The sequence below is a fragment of the Labrus bergylta genome, chromosome 6, assembly GCF_963930695.1.
Source record: "Labrus bergylta chromosome 6, fLabBer1.1, whole genome shotgun sequence".
Lineage (NCBI taxonomy): Eukaryota > Metazoa > Chordata > Actinopteri > Labriformes > Labridae > Labrus > Labrus bergylta.
In genome coordinates this window covers 17,839,369-17,861,199 of record NC_089200.1, presented here as the reverse complement: position 1 = coordinate 17,861,199, position 21,831 = coordinate 17,839,369, and the positions used below count along the sequence as shown (strand labels likewise).

The 21,831-nt window shown below is 41.6% G+C and overlaps 1 protein-coding gene across 11 annotated transcripts in view; it reads right to left on the bottom strand.

Moving 5' to 3' along the window:
* The window catches only part of elavl4 (ELAV like neuron-specific RNA binding protein 4), a 74,252-nt gene that overhangs the window by 36,930 nt on the left and 15,491 nt on the right, over positions 1-21,831 (bottom strand). For 6 of the 11 annotated variants that reach the window (XM_020638972.2, XM_065955893.1, XM_020638970.2 and 3 more), the window contains 3 exons: positions 8,582-8,668; positions 4,825-5,071; positions 3,922-3,972 (listed from right to left, as the gene is read on the bottom strand). In XM_020638972.2, the coding sequence (XP_020494628.1) occupies positions 3,922-3,972; positions 4,825-5,071; positions 8,582-8,668 (385 nt within the window). Of the gene's footprint in view, positions 1-3,921; positions 3,973-4,824; positions 5,072-8,581; positions 8,669-21,221; positions 21,548-21,831 lie in introns of those variants that run through there. The other 5 variants (XM_020638975.2, XM_020638974.3, XM_065955894.1 and 2 more) reach the window with 3 other exon arrangements.

Here is a 21,831-nt window from a genome sequence, read left to right as displayed (position 1 = left end):
GGTAAGCAGGACCACAAGCTCTAAGACATGCAACCCCAGCCTTGCAGCATACAGTCTGGGAACAAGGGAGGGGGGGGGGGGCTGTCTGGCTCTCTTTAGGCCAAGTAGAGTGCACTCCAAGTGTAGGGTTGGAGGGAAATTAAGCAGCCCTGAGGCACAGTCAGTCTCTGGATCTGAGGCTGACACAAAGGACAGTCATAACCTCTGTGTACCAAGTAAAGGGCATTCAGAGAGGAATGAGAGGGGACAGAGGTACTCTGAAGCAATGGCCACTGGAGGAGCAGTGCAGCCAAGCAAGCTCTCAGGACTTCCAATTGTCAGTCCTAAGCAGAGCGAGGAATGGGGGGGGGGATTGAGGAAAGGTGGGGCCGTTAAGAGAGAGAGAGAGGGACAGGACATTATTTGGAGCTGGGACTCTGAAATTTTAATGTGTGTCTGGCTGCTTGTGTCTGCACTTCTGAACCTGGCAGCTCTCTTAATACCTGGCTTTGGAGATGTCAAATCCTTTCCCCATCTTTTAGTCTGTCAGCTCTGTTCACGCTATCTTCAGTGTTCAGAACAATTTCATGTTCAGATAAATGAGACCTACAAGTGAGATATAAACATTGCATCCGCTCTCCCTCAGCAAGATTTAGGTTTTAAAAGGTCTCATTAATAAACAAACAGAATAATAATGGAGAGTATTGTTCCCATCAGTCATTTAATGAAAAACAGTCCTGCCCGCAACCTGAAGTACAAAGAGAAACAGCTTTGCTCCTGAGCGTGTTGTCGATGTATATTTCAGTAGCAACAAAGAGCTGTGGGTAAACTAAGGTTTATATGGTGAATATTTGATCTGCTCCCTGTTAGACTGACATACCTTGTACAGGAGCTAAGCTCCGCCTGGCTGTCCTTGCATATCAGGGTTGGATGCATATTTTATGTACTCAATATTTGTGGATGCACTCCATGTTCCTGAAATGGAACGACAATGAAACTAATGGAAGTGTTCTGCATGAAGCACACTCCTGTGCGTGCAAAGCAAGCCAAATCCAACAAACTTGAAATTTGTTTGCTCTTGCTGTTTATGAATATTTCTTACCTGTCCTTATGTAAGAACTGGACTCGCAGCAGGCTTTTACATGGCACTGAAGCTGCTGTCTGTCAGAGGTGTTCTGGCTCCAACTACTCCACAGCTGACATCACAGTCCATCTATTTTTTATAGCCAACATCTGCTTGGCTTGCTACATTGTCACTATGATTTTCATCAGCTCCCCAGATTCCTTGTATAAAACCAACACATGGAAGGTGACTAGAGAAGCGTGCACAAAAGGCTTAACTCACTGTGCTTTGGGATGTCTTCATAGGGTTTGATGTTAGGGGAGAATTATTTTATCAGCACGTACAGAATAAATGCTGTCATCAAAAGGTTAGTAAAGTTTGCTGCTGGAAGCTTGCAATAAACAAATGCAGTGACTACATAAGGAAAATGTCACACGATCAGCTAGAATAGGGCAACACATGTCAACATGGTGAACTGTTTACTTAACAAGCAAGTAAAATACAATCGTATCTCTCTTGAGTCAGGCTACTGGGCTCTCTGCTGCTTTAACTGCACTGTCATATTGACTCAACATGAAAACAAAATAAGACATTCCATAAAACTATAAAATCCTGTCACCCCCTCCCAAATCCAGTCAATTGTTTTTGCAGCATGCAAAGCCATTTTCTTCTCCTCCATGTCATTATGAAAACAAATGCACTCTATTATCAAGCTAAAATGCAGTCAATGCAGAAAATGTATCCCCAAAAAATGACTCACTGACAAGAATCAGTCAATTCCATTTGTGTGTTTGCTAGTGTGCATGGGTATGTGTGGACATTGAGTGCTGAAGTGCTGACATTCATTTTTCCTTGCTCTCCATTTAAGTACGTGTCAGTAAGGAGCAGTTGATCAAGATGTGAGCTTCTAGGCTGGCTGTTTTTCAGCTTAAATAGCTGTGTTGCTATGTGGAACAAGAACCATATTTAGTGTTCATAATCTTAGAGCTGTAATGTCCTTGTCCCAAGCATTCTCTGCCTAGAATGAGTGAAGATGAATATTACAACTTCCAGAGTAAATACACTTAATTCAATATTTTTTTATCCTGCTACAAAAAAAAAATTAAGCTATCTTCTATTAAATAGAGGATAGACAGTAAACATTCACAGGTGGAGGCCTGGGGCCTGGGGCTTATGTGCAAGTGTTTTGGGCTGTGGCTAGTTGCGTGTACGCTGGCCTTAAATAAAAGATTAAGCTGCTCGTCCGTGCCGTGTTATGAGAACCTCAGAGGCAGCTGTGCAAGCAGGCAAGAAAGCAGAAAGGAAGGCAAACATGCAGGCATGTTTGGAGCAAGATAGACACCCAGAGGTGGCTCTTCTACCAGCTGAAGTCCACCAGGCTGACAGATGGAGCCTAGGTGTCTACACCTGCCCCCAACTCCCCCGGGCCTCAGGCCACGCCAGCGTCATCAGACCTGACAAGAGCGAGTCCACAGGAAGCTGAGAGGATGCAGAGGACCTGTCTACCTCTGCTACCTTTGAGAGGCTCATAGGATCACACCTTGTCAGAGAACACTCACATTGAAGTGAAGCCACGAGCACGGCTGTGAAACTTATAAGATGCAGGCCGGCAAAAACTAATAAATGGCATTCTTAATGTCAGTACATCTGCTACATAATATCAAAGCACAATGCAACACAAAATGTAAAGACTTTCACTGGTAAAACAGTATTTTCACAAATGTACAACTTCTAACACTTGTAGATGTGAATTATTGAAAATAATGTCAAAGTTCCTGATTCGATGTTTTCATTGAGTGAGCTTATTGAAATTCTTTAACTTATTTTCTTTTCTCATACTCTTCACACTGCATAATAGAATACAAAGGCCTTCATATTCTCATCAATATGAATGTTAATACTTGCTGCAGCACACTACTTACTCGAAGTTTCACACTAAAATTTTTATGCGGCAAAATATCCTATCCTCCTGCGATCTTGAATTACTGAGAAAAATCCAAATAAAAATGTCTCTGGCAGATGTTGATCTTCTTTGTGTTTAGGTGCAAATATATTTATGACAGGCTGAAAAGGCACAGGCATGTATGGTGCCCTCTTCTCACCATTGTTCTCTTTACACTTCCCCCCTCATACCTGGCTCAGTCTGTTTGGATGACTGTTACGGTGTGAAAAGCCTCTTGGTATTTCCCAATGGAAAAAAGGGTATCTATGCTTTGTTAGCCTAAAAGTTTGCAAGGGGAATTTGCACCCATGGAAGAGCAAAACAGGCAAACACCAGAAGGGTAGAAGAAGGGGGAGGGCAGGATTTATTTATAACTTCTCTGCGTTAACGCTAAGTCATGAGAGGGACCTTGTAGTGAAGAGCAGAGAAGTACCCTTAATGGTTTAGAAGTCAGCGAACAAACATTTTTTCTACCTCTCTCACATTCCCAATTAGTTCCCGAAGCAGGTTTACAGCAGTTTTGTTCGTTTTAAAAATCGCTCCAAATATCTGCTGCTTGGGGAAAATCACACTTAAGGCTAAAAACAGGTGGAGAGAGAACATGGTGGTGATGACAGCATGTGGTGTTCCAATGTTATTTTGGTGCACACCATCCTCCATTACCATGGGATGCCTGACTGTAAGGTTCCATTATGTGGACCATTACGGTAGAAGAGGAAGATGGATCTAAAGATGAGTTGTTCTTCAGAACATGTTTCAAAGACTTAGAGAACAGAAGGAGGTAAGAAGTGCTTGCTAAAGTGGCAATCTTAGGTTGTTAAAATTGTCGGCACAATAGGTCTTTCGTTTCTACCTTCTCCATTACAGGAAATCGAAAACTGAGATTTTGTTTGCATTTTTATCTGTGGTATACATTTGTTTACTATCCTTGCCTTACCTGCTATCTGAGAAAGGCTCGATGATCCAGACTGCCTGCTCGCCTGGTGCTCTTTAATGAGATTATCAGGAGAAGAGTGTCAGTAAGTAGGATCTAAAATGAAAGCCATTATGGAGCATTATCACAGAGCCGCACCACGCCAACCCCCCGATCCATCTGCTGTACGGCCACCCACACAGCCACTACGCCCAGATTACAGCCGTGATTAGCTCCACCAAGTGCTGCTTAATTTAAACACCTCTGGAGAACATGTGGCACTTTGCTGCATTGCTGAGTCACAGTCATTGAACAAACACAAAGGGCAGCAGTGATTTTCTTCTTTTAGAAGACAACACAGAGATGACTCCTTTAAAACACTAGATTCTGTCGATCTTGTGATTGACTTTGGGCTTGTTGTCAGATTTTCTGACCTTTAACTTCTTAATTGATTCTTTACATGTATTTGCATTCATCACAACATTTGGCTTAACTGTTTTATCTACTGGACTCACAGTGATTTTCATCTTTTATCAGTGTGTAAACTGTAACAAGAACTGTGTCTCGAAACAACTTTTTAAAATTCTTCATATAGTGGTTTAACTGTTGAGGCAAATCTAAAAAGGCAACTACTAGCAGCCTAAACAAACATGGTTTACTGAGAATTTATAACCACATTATACTTTGAAATTAGGTTGATGGAATGAATAAAAAATAGTTTTCATAGGATCAGACTCAGACTTCTGAGAATAGCTAGTTTCTAGATTTGTCACTACTCTACAAGACTTCAGGAGTTGCACCTAACCTGTGTTCTTGTATTTCTTTTTGAAGAACTGCCATTCAGAACAACACCAAATCATCCCACGTTATATGACATTACAAAAATAGAAGTACCCCAGCACAACATAGGAACTCTCCAATCTGTACCTGTGATCTTGTCGCGAACCAGCTTGCAGGACTCGATCTCTCCGATGCTACCGAACAGGCTGCGGAACTCCTCCTGGGTCATGTTCTGGGGCAGGTAGTTGACAATGAGGTTGGTCTTGCTGTCGTCATTTGAGGGTCCGGTCTGCATGGGTGAGGGGCAGCCGCGGCTGTTGGTGGTCGGCCCGTTGGCTGTGTTGCCTCCTCCGCTAGGGCCATTTGACACTGGGGCCTCCATGTTACTGATGATCTGGAGCAGGGCAATGAGGAGGAAAGAGGAGAGGAGCCATAGAGGGAAACAGCAGGGAGGAATAGAGGAAAAACGTATTAGCAAAGGCTTCTGTACTATACTGAGCTATTTTTAACAAAGAATATGAGGCAAGTCATACACATTACTCAAAATGTTTTAAGTTCAAATCCAATTCTCTCAAATGAAAGAGCTACCCAATGCTCAACTCAATTTGATTGGTAATGTGACAAAAATCAGTCAGCTAGGACTTTTTTTATTTTCCAGTTTCCTTTGGTCATTTTGGATAATGTTGCAAATAACTGAGCTGACCGGCCTAAAACCAATATAGGGTCAACATGATTTTGCATGAATTTGAAAGGCAACCATCATTTCCAGGTATTTAAGTAAACAAAGAAAATGTTGTTTTGAGGTAGATTTTACTAAAATAAAGCCTTAAGGAATGACATTTTCTTAAATGTATGAGCAGTCATGAAGTCACTAAGTTAGCAGATTTATAAAACAGTCATGCTTCTTAATGATTAACAGCAAAACATTAATATTTCATACTACACATACAGTTAACAAACTACACATGATATCCTACATCTGAACATCAAGACATTCAACAGAAAACAGAGAGAGGATAAACATTGAATTATATTGAAGACAGTGTATGGAGCTGCCCTTCAGCACGCCTTTTGACTGCTGATGCTGCTGTTGTGACAGAGAGAATGTGTGTACATATCTGCTTTGGCTGATCTAAGTTTAAGGCTTTAAAAACTTGTAAGTGTGAGAAAACAGCAAAAAAAGGTGAGAAGGAGTGAAAGTCAAAAGTCAGAGGAGGAGGAGGAGGAAGGTTGCACTTCTCCTCTCTACAAAAGCACTCTGATACATTTTTTAATACAAACGCTGATTCTGGGATAACATTATTCTCCAACAAAAGCCATGTGTGAAGCAAAATTATTCATACATTTGCATAAAAAACATTTGTTCCATCAAAGTAATGGCTTTTTGTTGCGTCTATGTGTGAGTGTATGTCAGTGTTTGTCAATGTTAAGAGCAGAGACATCTAAAATTAATACGTCCATGGTGGGAAGATAAAAGAGGAAAAAAAAAGAAAAGGTGCTGTATTACAAAGTTAAACAGAGAATAAATAAGTCTGAGCTGATGTTTGACCAGACCTGGAGACTCCAGACCTACAGTTAATCTGAAAACTGCTCCTGTGATTTCTTTTTCATCTCTTTCATATTTGTGTAGGACTGATTCTACACAAATATGTACAAAAGACTACAATTATCTATTGCAAATCCCAAGAAAAACGTCCATGTACATCTCCATTCAAGCACTTATAACTTCCCATCAAATTTCTACACAGGCACTGTTATGACCTAACATGCTGAAATCCAAATTAAGATGCAAATGTTCTTTAATCTGGTTCAATCAAATTTTTAAAGCCATCACTCAGATCTCTCCCTTTCCCCTGTTCAACCATTCGGCTCTCCGTCTATTTTTAAATATTCTTAAGAACACGCAGACAGGCTGCGGTAGGAATCAGGGCTGGTTTTAGCAAAGGAGAAAGCGGCACAAGAGTCCTACTTCACTCTATTTCTGGAATCGTGTTCTAATAATATAGCTCAAAGCAGATTTTAAAAATTTCCCAGTTTGTCCAGAAATAGTTCTCAAAAACCATTTGAGACGTTTACAATACGTGTACTTCTCGGCCTTAATCCCTTGGCTTTCATCTATCTACCTACTTGCAGTGGTAAGCAGAGAATGCAGTCAAACACTGGACTCTTTAGTAATCAAACAAATATCACCTACATATTTATACCAACATCAACTCAACATTTTCACAGGAGAGTAATTATTCTATTCTGATGAAAACAGCTGATGTCTCCCCAATGGCAGTTTAATGGTATAGCACTGATTTAAAGTGTCCATAATGAGATTGTTTAAAGAACATTTATAAAACTGAATTTTATAATCAAGTGAATTTAACTGAGAATGAGTTTGTTAACCTCAAGTAAACTGCAAGGGGAACTGTGTCTAAAGCAAGGGGTCTTTGTACAAGTATTCAAAGTATTAAAAAAATATATCATTTGATGGTTTAAGAGGGCTTAAGAGGGTTGAAACATCTTTTTTTCTTTAATTGAGCAAAGGCATGATAAAGGGTTTTTATTTTGTGTTCTGATTTTCTAAGTGTTTAGGAGCAGCTCCAACAAAATGTCACCCTTGGATCTGCTTCCATATTCGCATCTTACACAGACACTCACACACACTAACATGCATGCCCACGCTTCTATGCATTCATCCGCATAGAGTGGAGGAGCGCATCCTCAAACATACACACACACACACACACACACACACACACACACACACATGCAGGGAGAGAACAATGGCCCGAGCCCACAGCAGAAAAACAAACAGACAGGGAGATGTCTAAAAGCTCTCAAGATGAGAGCTGCATGCAAATTGTTCTTTTGACAGTATCCTTTCCTTCTTACTCGCCACTCCACCACAACAGAGATACAGAGACTGAGCGAGAGAGAGACAGGGACAAGCAGGCAGTCTGGATCATCGAGAGAGAGAGAGAGAGAGAGAGAGAGAGAGAGAGAGAGAGAGAGAGAGAGCGAGAGAGAGAGGGAGAGACAGAAAGAGAGAGAATAGTATCTAGCCATAACAGAGTTGATTGGAGAGGGCCTTATTAAATCTGTTTACATTCCCTGCTGAGCTCCATTCTGTCAAAGAGACTTTCAACTCCATGGGATGCTTTCTGAGGAGTTTTTTACACCAAAATGGCTGCCTCTAATTAACAGGGACCTGCAGAGTCCCAGTGGCCAATTATATTCCTCTCCTTGTCCCTGCCCACCAGCATTTGTGCTGCTCAGTGGTCCACTTCATGTTGGTTGGGAACACTGGCTGCCCCTGCTCTCCCACTGTGGAGCGCAGCACTGTGGACAGAACCCATGGCATGTCCTGTTGACTTGGTACAACACACAGCCCTCTCCAGCTCTCAGCTTCAAGATGCAGCTTCTATTCCTCCCAAGTGATTATCCCTCTCATGTAAGAGAAGGTAGCTAAAAATTGTTTTTTTAAATATGTTGGACACCAGAGTGATAAATGTTAAATGTAGTGTGTACACAAGTTAAGTGTTGACGTGTCTTCAATGTAGTAGAGGGCTACAGAGCACTATTGCTTTGGATGGACTATATGCTAAATAATAAAACATCTACATGTTGATATAAATTGAAATGTTTCTAAGCATGGGCTTCCCATATAATTAACTGGCTCCCACAAATATATACAACACATTCATTTTAAGACACTGAATAGTGCTTTTCACTCATCCCTGCAAACCTCAGTCCTCGCCCCATCCAATTATTCTCAGTTCTAGTTCCCAAATCTCTCAGTCAGCAGCATCACCAACCAGTGCGTATTTATGTGAACACAGTACAATATCAGATCATATTACTTCATGGGTGTGTGAAATGGCTGGTGCCATCCATTTGGCAGCAGTAGTCTCCTTACCATCTTTGGCTGTGTCAGCAATCCCTTCTCTGCCCAGCCCTGGAGCTGTGGGAGCTCTGCCTGACGCCACTGTGTCTCTGTCGACCCCTATGGAGCGGAGCACAGGGAGGGACGCATAGCCCACCGTCAACATCATACACTCACTTTAGAAGGTTAGGGGTTGTGTAGAAAAAAAAAATACAGTTACACCTTTGCAGACATGCCACCAGTCAAACTAAAACCAAGAAAGGTGGCTCAGGATGTTTTGCTTTGCCTGGTTTACCTGGTTGGAGTTTTGAAGACATTGGGATGGTGATGAATTACAGATTGTATGTCTCAAATTGATGAAGTTTTTTTTTTTTTGCCAAAAAAGGAGTTGCTTAGAGAGAAGTGGGTGTAATGATATTTTTCCTTCAGTTGTTTCAATCATTAGATCGGAGTGAAAAGAATCACATGCATGGGTTGAAGGCGGCAGATTGGTGTGGTGACTGCAATGACCTTGGCAGAGTTTATAATGAGGGTTTCCCTCTTGCTCTCTGTGGGTAAACAAGCCTGTGGTTGAAGATACAGAAATGCCACAAATGAGCAGGAAGTCTGTTCACTAGCTCTCCAGAGTGGGGGGGGGGGGGGGGGGGGGCTTAAACGCCTGCAGCTATCTACGGATGCTACAAGCAGCCAATTTAACAGGAGAGGAGGGATGACCTCTGCCTTCATTTACTCCTTCAGAGAGATGAGGAGAGGGAGTGAGGGATCAGATGGGTGGAGGAAGAAAAAGGCAAGGGCTGAGTAATGGGAAAGACACTTCCAATACTTCAAAGAAAGAGACAGAGGTGGTGAGGGAGGGGAGAGAGAGAGAGAGAGCGAGAGAGTGTCTGTACATGTTCTGTTGTCAATGTGTCTTGTAAACTTAGGCAGGAATGCATAATGGAGGTCTAAATGAGAGTGAACTGTCAGCTTGAAAGGGAGAAAAGAAGATACAGAAGGGCAGAGAGGTCAGGGTAGAAAAGAGGACAAGGAATATTGTCTTTACTAGCTGACAGGTAATGGTGGATATTGAGATATTTTGGGCATATTCACAAAGACGTAACAAGTTGAGCCACCTTTGTTTTAGTCTGATGAGGGTCAAGGGGTAACTATTGATTAATGGTTGTGTAAATGATAAAAAACAACACTTTTTTCAATTATGAATCTGATTGGAAAAAATAGGGAGAAAGGTTAGAATTTGTGACTTAATTTAAAATCTATTTTTCAATGAATGTCAATTTTTTTCAAGATCTAGACTTGCTTGATCAACCTCGTATAAAAGTAAGGTGCATTTATAATTAAGACAAAGACTGAAGACAACAGTGCTAGAAGCAGCTACACCCTTGAGGCTAATTTGTCTGTACTAGCTGCAGTTCGCATCCACTACATATAATAAAGTAAAACTACATTAATCTTATCAAAAGGAGATAACATACTGTTTAGCCTCCTTTAAATTTTTGAAAAGCTACCCTGAAAAAAAGAAAATGTTAGGCAGGGGCTATACATCAACAGCATATTTCACCCATTCTGCAAAGCCGTCATTGTACACCATGTCAGTGCGGAGGGGAATGGTGTGTTGCAGCAAGCAGACAGTGCAGTTATAGTAGCATGTACAAATGTGGTGATCAAAATGTAAGAAGCAGCAAGCAGATGTGTATGAGTCTCCATTTCAACAGCCAACATATAGAGCCAGAGAGCATCATGTCGGCTAAAAAGGATATTACATTCTCAGAAGTGCGTTTAAGTCTCTGTGTACCATCTTTAAAATACTACTCAGTGCTCTATATCCAGTGCTCAACCATTCAATAAAACAAACAGTCTCAGGCATAACACGCACACACACACCTACACACACAATTTCATCTTTCTTCATATTTTTTCTGTCCTTGCTTTATCACATGAAAGCACACACGTGTGTCTTCTGATAAAATCTCAAATAACACTGGAAAAAGGGTGCAATGCAATTACATTCAGCAACCACTGAGATGAGAAACCGCTCATGGATACATTTTCAATTATTCAGGGAATACATTTCAGTCGGTGCTCGCATGCTGGGAAAACTTATTATATAATCAATACACTCTATAATGCCATTAATATTTGATGCCACAAAAGTGCTTCCTGTCTCCTTGGGCACCCAGCCAACGGTGTCTGGGCGCTGCAGTCAAACAGGACAAGCCTTATCCGCCGACAGCTAGGAGTAGGAATAAACATTTGTTCTCCTCTCAGACTCCAAATATACCAAAGGCAACTTCCTTTTAGGTTTACTGTATATGAATCAGTTTCTACATCTTTTTCTTTCACACCATGCACAACTATCTCACAGAACACAAGAGCTACAATTAAGATGGCCAATGAGTTTGTGTCTTACTTTCTGTCCCTTTTACCTTTGTCACTTCTTTGCTGCTTCTACACCATGAGACCAACAGTTTCTATAGCTGGGCTGGTGCAAGACCCCACCCCCACCCCTTCTCTCACAGAGCTTAGACAATAAATTTAGCCTGACTTGGCCAGGATAGATGAAGGCTGTTGAGACTGCAGAGTAGACAGTATGCTGCAGGATCTTTCTGCTGATAGACACACTGCCTGGCAGCTACAAAATGGAGCCAGCATGCAACCATCTGACGTGCTAGACTGGGCCTCTCTGTTGTTCTTCAGATGTTATTTGAGATTTCCTTACCCCCTAAGCATCCTTTAAAATATTCTTATTTAAAAAAAAAAAATCATTTTTAGATTTGGAAATAAAATGACTAATTTATTGTCAGATGTGGGTATGCCACAACACAAACACTAGATACAAAAATTGCTCAAAAAGTTTCTCCTTTTGTCTCCTTCTTGCTCCCCTAAAGCAGCCACAAATGATACTGCTAAACTCCAACTGACAATCCCCAGTAGTCCCCAGAGTGATACTGAATTGGAGTTAGTGATACTAAATTGGTGTTCCTATCAAACCGACTGAGACACAAAGAGATTAATATGACTTTACTATCTCTGCGTCTTGGCCAGTAAAGTTCCCTTTAATGCTCTCTGTGCTATTGATTTTTATTTTTCTCTCTCCACTCCCTTTCTTCCTGGCCATCTCCCTCTTGCCATCTTTCCACCTCCACCAGTATCTTACGAGCGCTGAAACGTCCTGCAGGTCAGGCGGATGCTGGGCCGGATCAATCAGGCAAAGTAATCTGTGATGCCTCATGCACACAGCACAAACACACACAGAGGTACATTGCAGATCCTCACAGACACACCCCCTCTTCTGTTGCACTCTAGCCTGCCTGCCTCCAGTCTCATCGATCTGCATCTACTTTTCCAAATGGAGTCTTCTCTTCTATCTTTCTCCTCTTCTTTATGTTTGTGTGACTCAGAATAATATATGTTCCAGACTGTGCAAGACATGTACATAAGCAATTTTTCATTTAATTTTGGCTCGACTTCTTTCCCTTTCTCTTCTCTCTCCTTTTGTGATGTTTCAGTCTTTCGGTAAGATCGATGCAGCTTTTCCCACACACTCCCTCACAGCCCTTGGGTGATCTGTACTCATTTGGGGTCAAAGGTCAGGAAATGACAGAAAACAGGCTTTACCCAAGGGCTATGACGGACAGGATGAGTACATTTATACTGTAAATCACAGAGAATTTTAGAATTTGATGTGGCTTTTGTTATTTTCAAGTGTGTTGTATCTTCAGTATTCTTCAGTTTTACTTGCTTTTAAAGGCTGAAAAGTTTGGTACAACAAAGGTTCTACCATTGTTTGCAGTTAAATGTTCATTACTGAAGTGATGTAACTTATTTTCTCTTTTCAAATTAGTTTTGTCACTTTATTACTTTTATCCAAATTCTTTTCTCAAAAGCTATTTCAAGCTGCTTTGGCGGCAGTCAAAAGACAGAATATCCTTCGACAACGACTAAGGACCTGCAGTGCTCCATACATTCAGCCACTTTCTATCTCCCACACACACACACAATTATAAAATACACACTCTCACACACATGCACACTACAGTCTCCTTTTGCTAAGCCAAACTGTAGGCGGAACTGGAGCCATTTGTCCACTGGCTGAATCCCAACTCTGCACCAATGCATGCAGAAAATTGGTGAGCATCTTGACTCTGGAGATGACACTTCAATTTGTGCAGCTCCAGTGACTGGTGCTCTGCAGTTTCTCCCTTGTGGGGGTGTGAGATCAGCTGGACACCTGCCTGGCTGTTTTGGCTGAAGCCTGGGGCACGGGGACTGAGCCTTGCAAGTGAAGGCTTGGCTTTGCCTGTCAGCCCAAAGTCCCTGTCCCTCAGCCCTCGCCCGAGCCTGGCCCTCTCAGGTACCTATAACAGTATCCTCAGCTCACTCCTGCACCAGGAACAGTCCCTTGCTTGATGCCCCTGACCCCCATTTCTCTAACCAATCCTCAGCTGAAAGTCAAAGCAGCACAATAATCTCAACAGCAGTCTCCTCTTAAGCGGCATCAGAAACCCAGCTACACCTTTGTCAATCTTTGTTCCTGTTCCAGCTCCTGCTACGGCTAGCATCTCTGCTGCTAGCCAAGTCAAATCAGCAAGAAGCCTCTGCTGTGCATCACTGTCCGTCCTGCTGTAATCCCTGGGTGTGACGGATGGGACTGATCACTGTCGAAGCCCTCAGCAAGACATTTTGTTGGATTAAAGAGGCTAAATCACCGTCTCATCCCCTACATGGGATTCTCTGCTTAATTAAATGTCATTAATGTGGTTAAAGGTTTTAGCGGAGATGATATCTATCCAGCATGCAGGGCGTATTCAGTAAGAATTAACTTTGTTTCTGTGGATAGTGAGCACAAAAGAGGCATTGTGAATGAGAGAAAAGGGATAAAAAGAAACCTAGCAGGAGAGACAGCACAAGGCTACATCATTCCTGTCATTTAACATGACATAACAGGGGGATCCTTCCTCGTACATATTCTCTCCCTGTCCTCCTCTTTTATCTCACAAATATAATGTTTGCCTTGAATTTGTTAAGATCTAACCTGTTTACTTTGTTCTATGAATAAATATACATATAGGTGACAAAAGTAATGTACTGCATTGACAAAAAAATCTGCAATATTCTTTATTGCATTTCAGGGTATAGCTTGTGCCAATTTCCGCGCCAGGCCTGAGATGCTTTTAGCTGGGATAAAGGACACAGGACAGACAGTGAGGCAGGGAGAGCAGGCAGGCTGATCCATCTGAGTCAGCACCATGTGTCATAAAGCGAGGACACCACCTCCACAAGTAGCTGGCAGGTGAAAGCGGCCACGCACCTGTGCAGGCAACCCGCCATTTTAGTGAGGCTGTCTCCTATCTTTAGCAAAATACACTCAAACACACTGGTAGTACATAAACAAACATATGCAAACATACACACGGATTCAGATAGCTCAACTATCCAACTGCACACTGTTACTGTGCCCACCTGCATGTATCAGGTCAGATATACGCAAGTCAGCAGTGTTGTGCTGTTGCAACCCAAAAGATAACAACTGTATATCACTTGCTTGAACAAACCTAGAGCAACGCTTAGTTTGTCTATACGCCCTTGAAGAAGAAAATAACTGTCTGAAAGAACTTCCCCTAAATGTGATCTCTAAGAATATTTTCCTTGAGCAACAAAATAAGAAACCTGTGAAATCCATTGATTAAACTCATCTTTTTTTCTTGAACTCAGAGAAGTTCTAATTAAAACTGGTTTAAGGTAGGATGTGGTAATATTGGCTTTGTTGAACAGATATTTAAAAAGCTGGAAACAACCTGGACTTACATGATAAGCACACAAACCTACAGCACAGCACTTACACTGAGAACAAGACAGAGAGGAGAAGCAGAGCCAGAGCACTTCCTAATCTAATCACTGTTTCCCCCATCAGCTGCATCTCAGACACAGCCTGCTCGTATATGTGAGTTTTTGTGTGTATACGTGTGTGTGTGTGAATGAGTGTGTCTGCCTTGCAGCAGAGAGATAGAGCTAAAGCACATAGACACTAACCAACCGTTATACTCAAGAATTAATTCCGCAGCCTTAGGTTCTGTATGAGGGTGTGGCTGAGTGTGAGTGTATGTGTGTGTGTGTGTGTGTGTATGCTTGTGCCTAGCTAATCTGGTTATTGATTCAGCTCTGGACTGGCGCTCATATAATCAAATAGCTGCAAGGGGAAAGGACAGCCGTCTGTCATCTGTCTTAATGGGTAAACAGTTTGATGGAGACAATGAATAATTGTATATAAAGAAGAAATAACTACATCTTTGAAAGACATACCAGCTAAAACATTGTTGTTTTTTTATTGTCAAGCAAATCTCTAGGCAACCTTCTTGTGGGTTGAGTGTCATGAATTTTACAATTATTTCAATCCTGTTTTCATACATGTATGCTTGGAATGGTTATAAGCCAGGGGCATTCAAATATTCAACTAGGATGGTCCTGTTGTGCTTTGAAACATTCCCTTTCTAAATATAAAAAAAAACTGAAATGCTGAAATGTTTCTTCAAACTAGTGATTACACAATCAAATTTGAGTTTGACAGGAGAATTTATAGTGAGCCCATTCTCTGTGAAAATCGAATCTTAATGAAACTTGATGTGAGAGTGGGGCAATTTAGAAATGGCTTCTGTTGCAGCAGGAAATGGGGAGAGGGAGACACAAAAGCCTAAATGTATACCAAGTCTTTGAACAGCCAAGGCCAGCGGCACACCAGCTAAACCATTAGAGTGTTGTGCATTCGAATGAGCAGATTAATCCCTACTACTGCCATACAGTGCAGAGTAATTGAAAATGCCCACAGGAGACTATCTTTGCTCATATATTGTGTTCATGTGCCAGGAAGGCAACATATAGAAGGCAGTGACTGAAAATTCTGCAACAGCGTTTATTCTGACAGCATGTGCTGAAGAGCCACGCAGCTGTGAGATAGCACACATCTATCTCTGTACTTTTCCGATTATCTCGCTGCCTTTCTATTCTCTTTCGGACATTTTCTCACTTTACCTCCAAATATCATCCTGACAGGTGGGGATTGTGCCTGCTGCTGACATTTATCAGTCTTGATAAGCATCTGATATCAAATTCCTTCCAAATCCATCAAAAAGAACAGCCATTTTGTCGATTCTAAAGGACCATGTATTAACGGTGAGGATCCATATTCCTGCCGGGATAAACACCACTTTTATCAGAATTACTTTCTCAAACCGTGGCCTAATAACTGCAGTTATTTTCTATCTCTCGTCTCATATGTGCTACATCAAACAGCGGCGGCTGTGGCTCAGTGGAAGTGTCAGTTGTGCACAACAAGGGATCGGCCCTGTGTTTGCTAGTGGGCTGAGGCGCTAACACTCCCCCAACTTTCAATCTGAGCCTCATTGGTTCAATCCCAACTAGATGTCAATGCGTCTTTGAGCATTAAAACAAACCTCAAATTGCTCCTTGGGCCTTGACATCAGCGTGTGAATGTGTATGAGGTTTTGGACTGATCTGCAATTCACATAGCATCCTCATTAGTTTGTAAACATGCTGTGAATGGATGAACGTGGCATGTAGTGTAAAGGCACTTATAGATGTCAGAAGAATAGAATATTCCTATATTAATACAGACCATTTCTCATTTCTCATTCATAAACCAAACGTCTCGCTGCCATTTTTTACTTCCAGAATGTACATCCCCCATAATAACCAGATTGGTGCTTTCACTGGCCTACCCCCATACTTGTACTTCCTTTAAGGCAGTATCTGAGGCTGATATGGATATTTGTATTGATATTGGAAAATCTCTATGACTGAAAATACAATATAGTCAGAATTATCTTCCTGCTTTCTGCATTGCCTCTAATAATTCATGGAGATTAAATCTGTCAATTTCCACATTATGATCTGTATGACTCAGAGACCACAACTGACATGCAGATAGACCTTCTATATCCACCCTCTCCTGTCTCTGTGGTATTGTCCCGTGGTGTGGTATAAGATTAACCTTTTTTGCCCCTATGTTTAAGTTGCAGCTGGTGAGAAGAGGAAGGCTAGAGGCTGTCGTGTGGGAATATTTGTTTGTAGGCCCTAATGTGTCTGTTACCAACCACAATGGTGCCATTTTGTAGCATGTTCAGTTGCATGTTCAATCTATTATTCATCAGGGTACAGAAATGTATAAATGTTTTATATGTCAGAGGCGGTGAGGCCTGTCGAAAGTATGACCTTGAAACGTCCTTTAAACATCACACAGCAACAGCACGGGGGCCAGTTAAGCTTGCCGAAGCCAAACAACAGGCAAACGTACACACATTCACACACGCACATACGCTGGTGCACACACAGCCTGTCTGCCTGCTGATACTTTCCGCTGCTTTCTGTTCCCCTTTTTTCCTGGGATGCAAAATGCAGATGAGAAGAGTCAGCGGCTTGTGCACAGTCTCAGGAGGAACTGCCACTCAAATCCAAACATCTGAAATGGTATGAAATACAGAAACACACAGTGTACAGTGGAGGATGAGAGAGAAAGAGGAAGGAAGGAAGGAAAAGAGAGAGAGAGAGGATCGAGAAAGAATGAGCAGCAAAGTAGCTAAGAAAGCCAGTGTTCGTCTCTCCTTCTGTAGCTTTGACTGAACAAAGAGCTATATACACATGAATACCTCTTTCCTCCCACTGTATTTTCAATCGGGATATTTATTCTGAAAAGCAGCGATGCACAACAAGGGCTCGGTCCTGTGTTTGCTAGTGGGCTGAGGCGCTAACACTCCCCAGCTGATTATGTGTCTGTCTGTAGCAGTTTGAGCTGCTGCCAAAGGAATTAGGTCTAGTATTTGTGAATGCTGCTCCCCTCACAGCAGAATGCCTTGCTATGCCTCTCAGATTTCTAGCGTTTTAAAAAGAGAGGGGGAAAAAAAAAAACATTTTAAATAAATGAAGGAAATCGCTGGGAAGCCTATTAAATTTTCAACGTGACCGTTTTGTGAGTCTTCATGTGTGTTTAGGCTTCACACAAAAGGAATATTTAAAAACCAAAGCGTGCTAATTGGGACAGAGATTGTTACAGCAGCTTCTTATTCAAACAGGCTTTTGGCTCATTAACTGCTTCCATCCCGCTTTTGTTTAAAGGAAAGGGGAAAAGACATTTAAAAACAATAAGATATTTTATGATATTTGTACAGTCACTGTACCTCCAAAACATGGATAGATTGCGTAATGAAATGACTTTTACTGCTCTAAGCAGTGCTACGTCACATAAAAATCTAATAATTGTTTCGTACAGTCAGTAACATTTTTTTCTGAAAGTCGACTACATCTCTTTCACTATGAAGGAAGTTTTTCAATCTAGGGTTATGGAGTGTATACATATAGAGAATCATCTTTAAATGTTTACTAACATATAATTGTGCAGTTTTAACAATTTAAAATTATAACAGAGTTAGAACTCATAAAGGTTTATACATTGTACTATTGTAGATTAGACTTGCACTCTACATTATGAGTGACGAAAAGAAGACCTTTAAAGAAGATTGTATTTGGGTGGCGTGTCACATGGCTCGAAAAAAGAAGAAAAATCTTTCTTGTGTGCACAGGATTTACTAAATTGTGCAGATTATTTTACACAAATATAATGCATCTAAATGTCTTTGACATAAATATATATCAAACACATAACCTCTCTGAAAAGAATCAAGCCTAATTACAATCTTGGGTCAGAGTTAATTGAGTAAACATGTAATTATGGCTGACCCTCCAAATGATCTGTTTGTTCATGCCTGACTGCAGCCGGCCATTTACCTCACAGTAGAAAAGGAACAAGTATAGTATAACACACCCATCAGATGCACACAATCAGCATTAACTGTATGGGTAGCCTCGTCAATATTAATTAACACCTACATGCTTAAGCTGTTTTACGATAACATGAACAAACACTCATTGTGACCATTTGACATTTCCCTGCTCTGTAGCTAATTACTGTGGTTATGAAAACTGCAGGACTACCTCTGAATGTGAAAAACTAATTGAACATCATCATGTCTATGATCAAAAAATAAGAAAAGAATAATGCCCACGCAGCCACATACAAAAGACACTCCATTTGCATGATTTACTTCTAGCTGAATGTATATTTCTGCTGCTCAGTAAAACAAAAACAAACAATCAAATTAGCACACGCCATTTTGAAAACTGGCTCAACAAGCAAATGAGCACAGGGAGTCCAGGAGAAAAAAAGATTAGAGGAAGTTAAATTATAAAATCATGTACTTTACCACCAGACAGGGTGGTCTGCCTCTGTTTCTTAGCAGTACGTTTATTGCACCAGGTCACAAATGGGCGATAGAGGATGTTTTTTTCTCATGAATGATTCATTTCACAGCAGCTACATTAGCCTACTTAAACAATTTCAAAGAGAAAGAAGTAAAACACTTTTTAAACTTTTATAGTATAAGTACTTTTCTTTTTTACAACTTTCAAGTTTAAATTGACTGTAGACAGTATACAATAATTTATCACCTACATGATGTGACACACCTATCTACAGCCAACCATAATGATAAATGATAAATCAATGATATCGTGCATAGGAAGACAAAAACAAGATTTATAGCCAATTGTTTCTGTGTCTGAACCTCTTCTCCTCTCTACCTTTCTCTAGTTGCTCTGGATTTAATCAGGATCCAGTTAAACATGTCACTCTGCATCTGTTCACATGTCAGTTGCTCCCTTGATAAACACACTCAAACTCATACAAAGCAGATAACACAGACATTCATCTGATTTATCGCCCTGTTAGTTTGACTTTCATTTGTTACCTCATCATCTATTATTTCTTACTTGATGTATCTGAATCACATCCATTTTTCACTCTAGGACTACCAAGCATCCATCCCTTATCTTATGTTCCCCTGATTTCAGTTACATTCAAATCACTCGGCACACACTCGGCCAGTGCTCCATGGATAATAAATTCCTCACACACCTACACCCTATTAGCATTGATGTGTAACCTTGGAGCTTGTGGTGTTCTGCCTAAGGGTAATACAGCCACTGTGTGTTTGTATCTATCTATCTATCTATGTGTGTGTGTGTGTGTGTGTGTGTGTGTGTGTGTGTGTGTGTGTGTGTGTGTGTGTGTGTGTGTGTGTGTGTGTGTGTGTGTGTGTGAGAAACGATTGCCTGTCACTAGCCAAGGTAACCAACTGGCTCCCATCAGGAGACTTCAAGATGCACACACTCATACCTAAAACCTTCATTACTAATTAACATCCATCTTTCCCTCCCTCTCTCAATGTTTCTTCATTCCCTCTTCATGTCCAGATTCTCCTCTTAATACACAAGCGCTGCCTGTATATCAATACCAACAACATACACTCTATCTCTGCTAACGTCAGTGCTCGATTGGACCCTTTGCTTTTCACTAATGCACGAAACGGTCTTAAGAGTCCAAGAAGACACATTTGCAGCTAGCGTCATCAAACAGGGGAGTTGCCTTTAATTCAATTAGCATTTTGATAGTGTCCAGTGGAAAGAAGCCAGCACACAAACAATCAAACATTTGCTTACCGACGAATGAATTATGCTTGCACCGTTCTTCATGCAAATTGAAAGTGAGTCAGTCCACTTGGTGGATCGTGACAGAACCACTTTGAAAGCAAATTGATGCCTTGAGAATGCAAAATACTAGTATTGACTCTGAGGGCAAGATGGGGAAGCAGTAACTACAATGAAATAAAACTCTGTCTTTTATGACAGGTGAAACTGAGGGGAGGAAGAAATATGGCTGTCAGTTATGCTAGTTAACCTTTTACTTTGTCACTTGGATGTAAAGGATGAATGAATGTAAAATTCAGTGAGTCTCAGGAAGTTAGCTTAAAATGACTTTGCAGTGCAAAAATACAGTTAAAACGATAAACATATTTACAGTATGCACACTCATGTATGCAGGGGGTTAAACTTAAAGAATGCACAGTATTACAGTCCTTTGCATTCCAGACATGCATGTTTGCCAACACACCTACTCCATCTTTCTCCAGCTCTGGCACAGCACATGGACAAACTCGCACTGTGTGCACAAGCAGCATGACGGATAACATGTCTACACATGTAATTAACAAAGAGGACTTTGCATAAATAAACTTACATTTAAACAAAGTCAATTTTCTGTACTATCACTTACAGTATTTCGCTTTAACAATGTGCATTAGATCCCTGCTGCAGTACTATACGCAGGTAAATATTTCAGAGTGGTGCAAAGGCAGTAAAACAAAGGGGGGGACACCTTCAGCCCTGGCTTCAACATAAAATGGGTGCTGTTCCCTGCTTTAACCCTTCCCTCCCTAAGGTCCTCTCCCCATTTTGCTTACCCCTATTCCTACTTCCACACCTCAACTACATGATATCTTGCTCTATCACCATCCAGTCTTTCATCCTGCCCACTAACATACCCAGTCCCTCTGCTGTATCCTCCTTACCGGTGTGAAAAAACTTCACATTCTACAAGACAAATAGTTAAATACTATCAATCCTTTGCCTGTGCTTAAAGAATATAAAACACATTGGCTGTGGGGGACAGTATACCTATAACTACAACCTGCAGCAGTGACTGTAAGATGCTCAGAAACAACATGATGGTTAAAAATGAACAGTGGACTAAAGTGTAAGGCTGTCTTACCATCTTAAACCCATTCCACTCCATTTGGGAGAAGCCGGCCGTTGTCTCGCGCTCTCTCTCCTCACACAACATCTACACCAACGCCTCAGCGAAGAAAATCCCCTACTCGCTTCCTGTCTGACACTGTCTCCTTCTTTTCCTCTCTCTGTCTCTCTTCCTGTTTCTGCCTGAGTCTTAGCAGCGTGCAGAGAGCAGCATACCACAGGCATATGGAGCGAGCATTGCCTTCTTCCACAGATGCTGAGAGGAGAATGGTAAGCATGGATGAGAGAGTACTGGGCTGCAGCAAGCCTCCCTCCCTTCCATCCCTCCTCTTCACAGTCACCCGCCCAGTCGCCTGCTCATCTGGAGGGTCAGATCCCGCCCACTACCCCCCCCCCCCCCCTCCTCACCCCACCCCAACTCACTCACACACACACACACACACACACACACACACACACACATACACATCTCTTTTAGAGACTGTGATTGGCTTCTCGGCTTGCCTGTCAGCCCCAAGCCTCACCTCCCCCTCCCTCAGTGTTAACACCTTCGCTCTCTTGCTGGCTCAGAGCCCTCCTCGGCACACGCCAGCCTCAGCCCGGTTTGGCAGAGAAAAGGCTCTCTG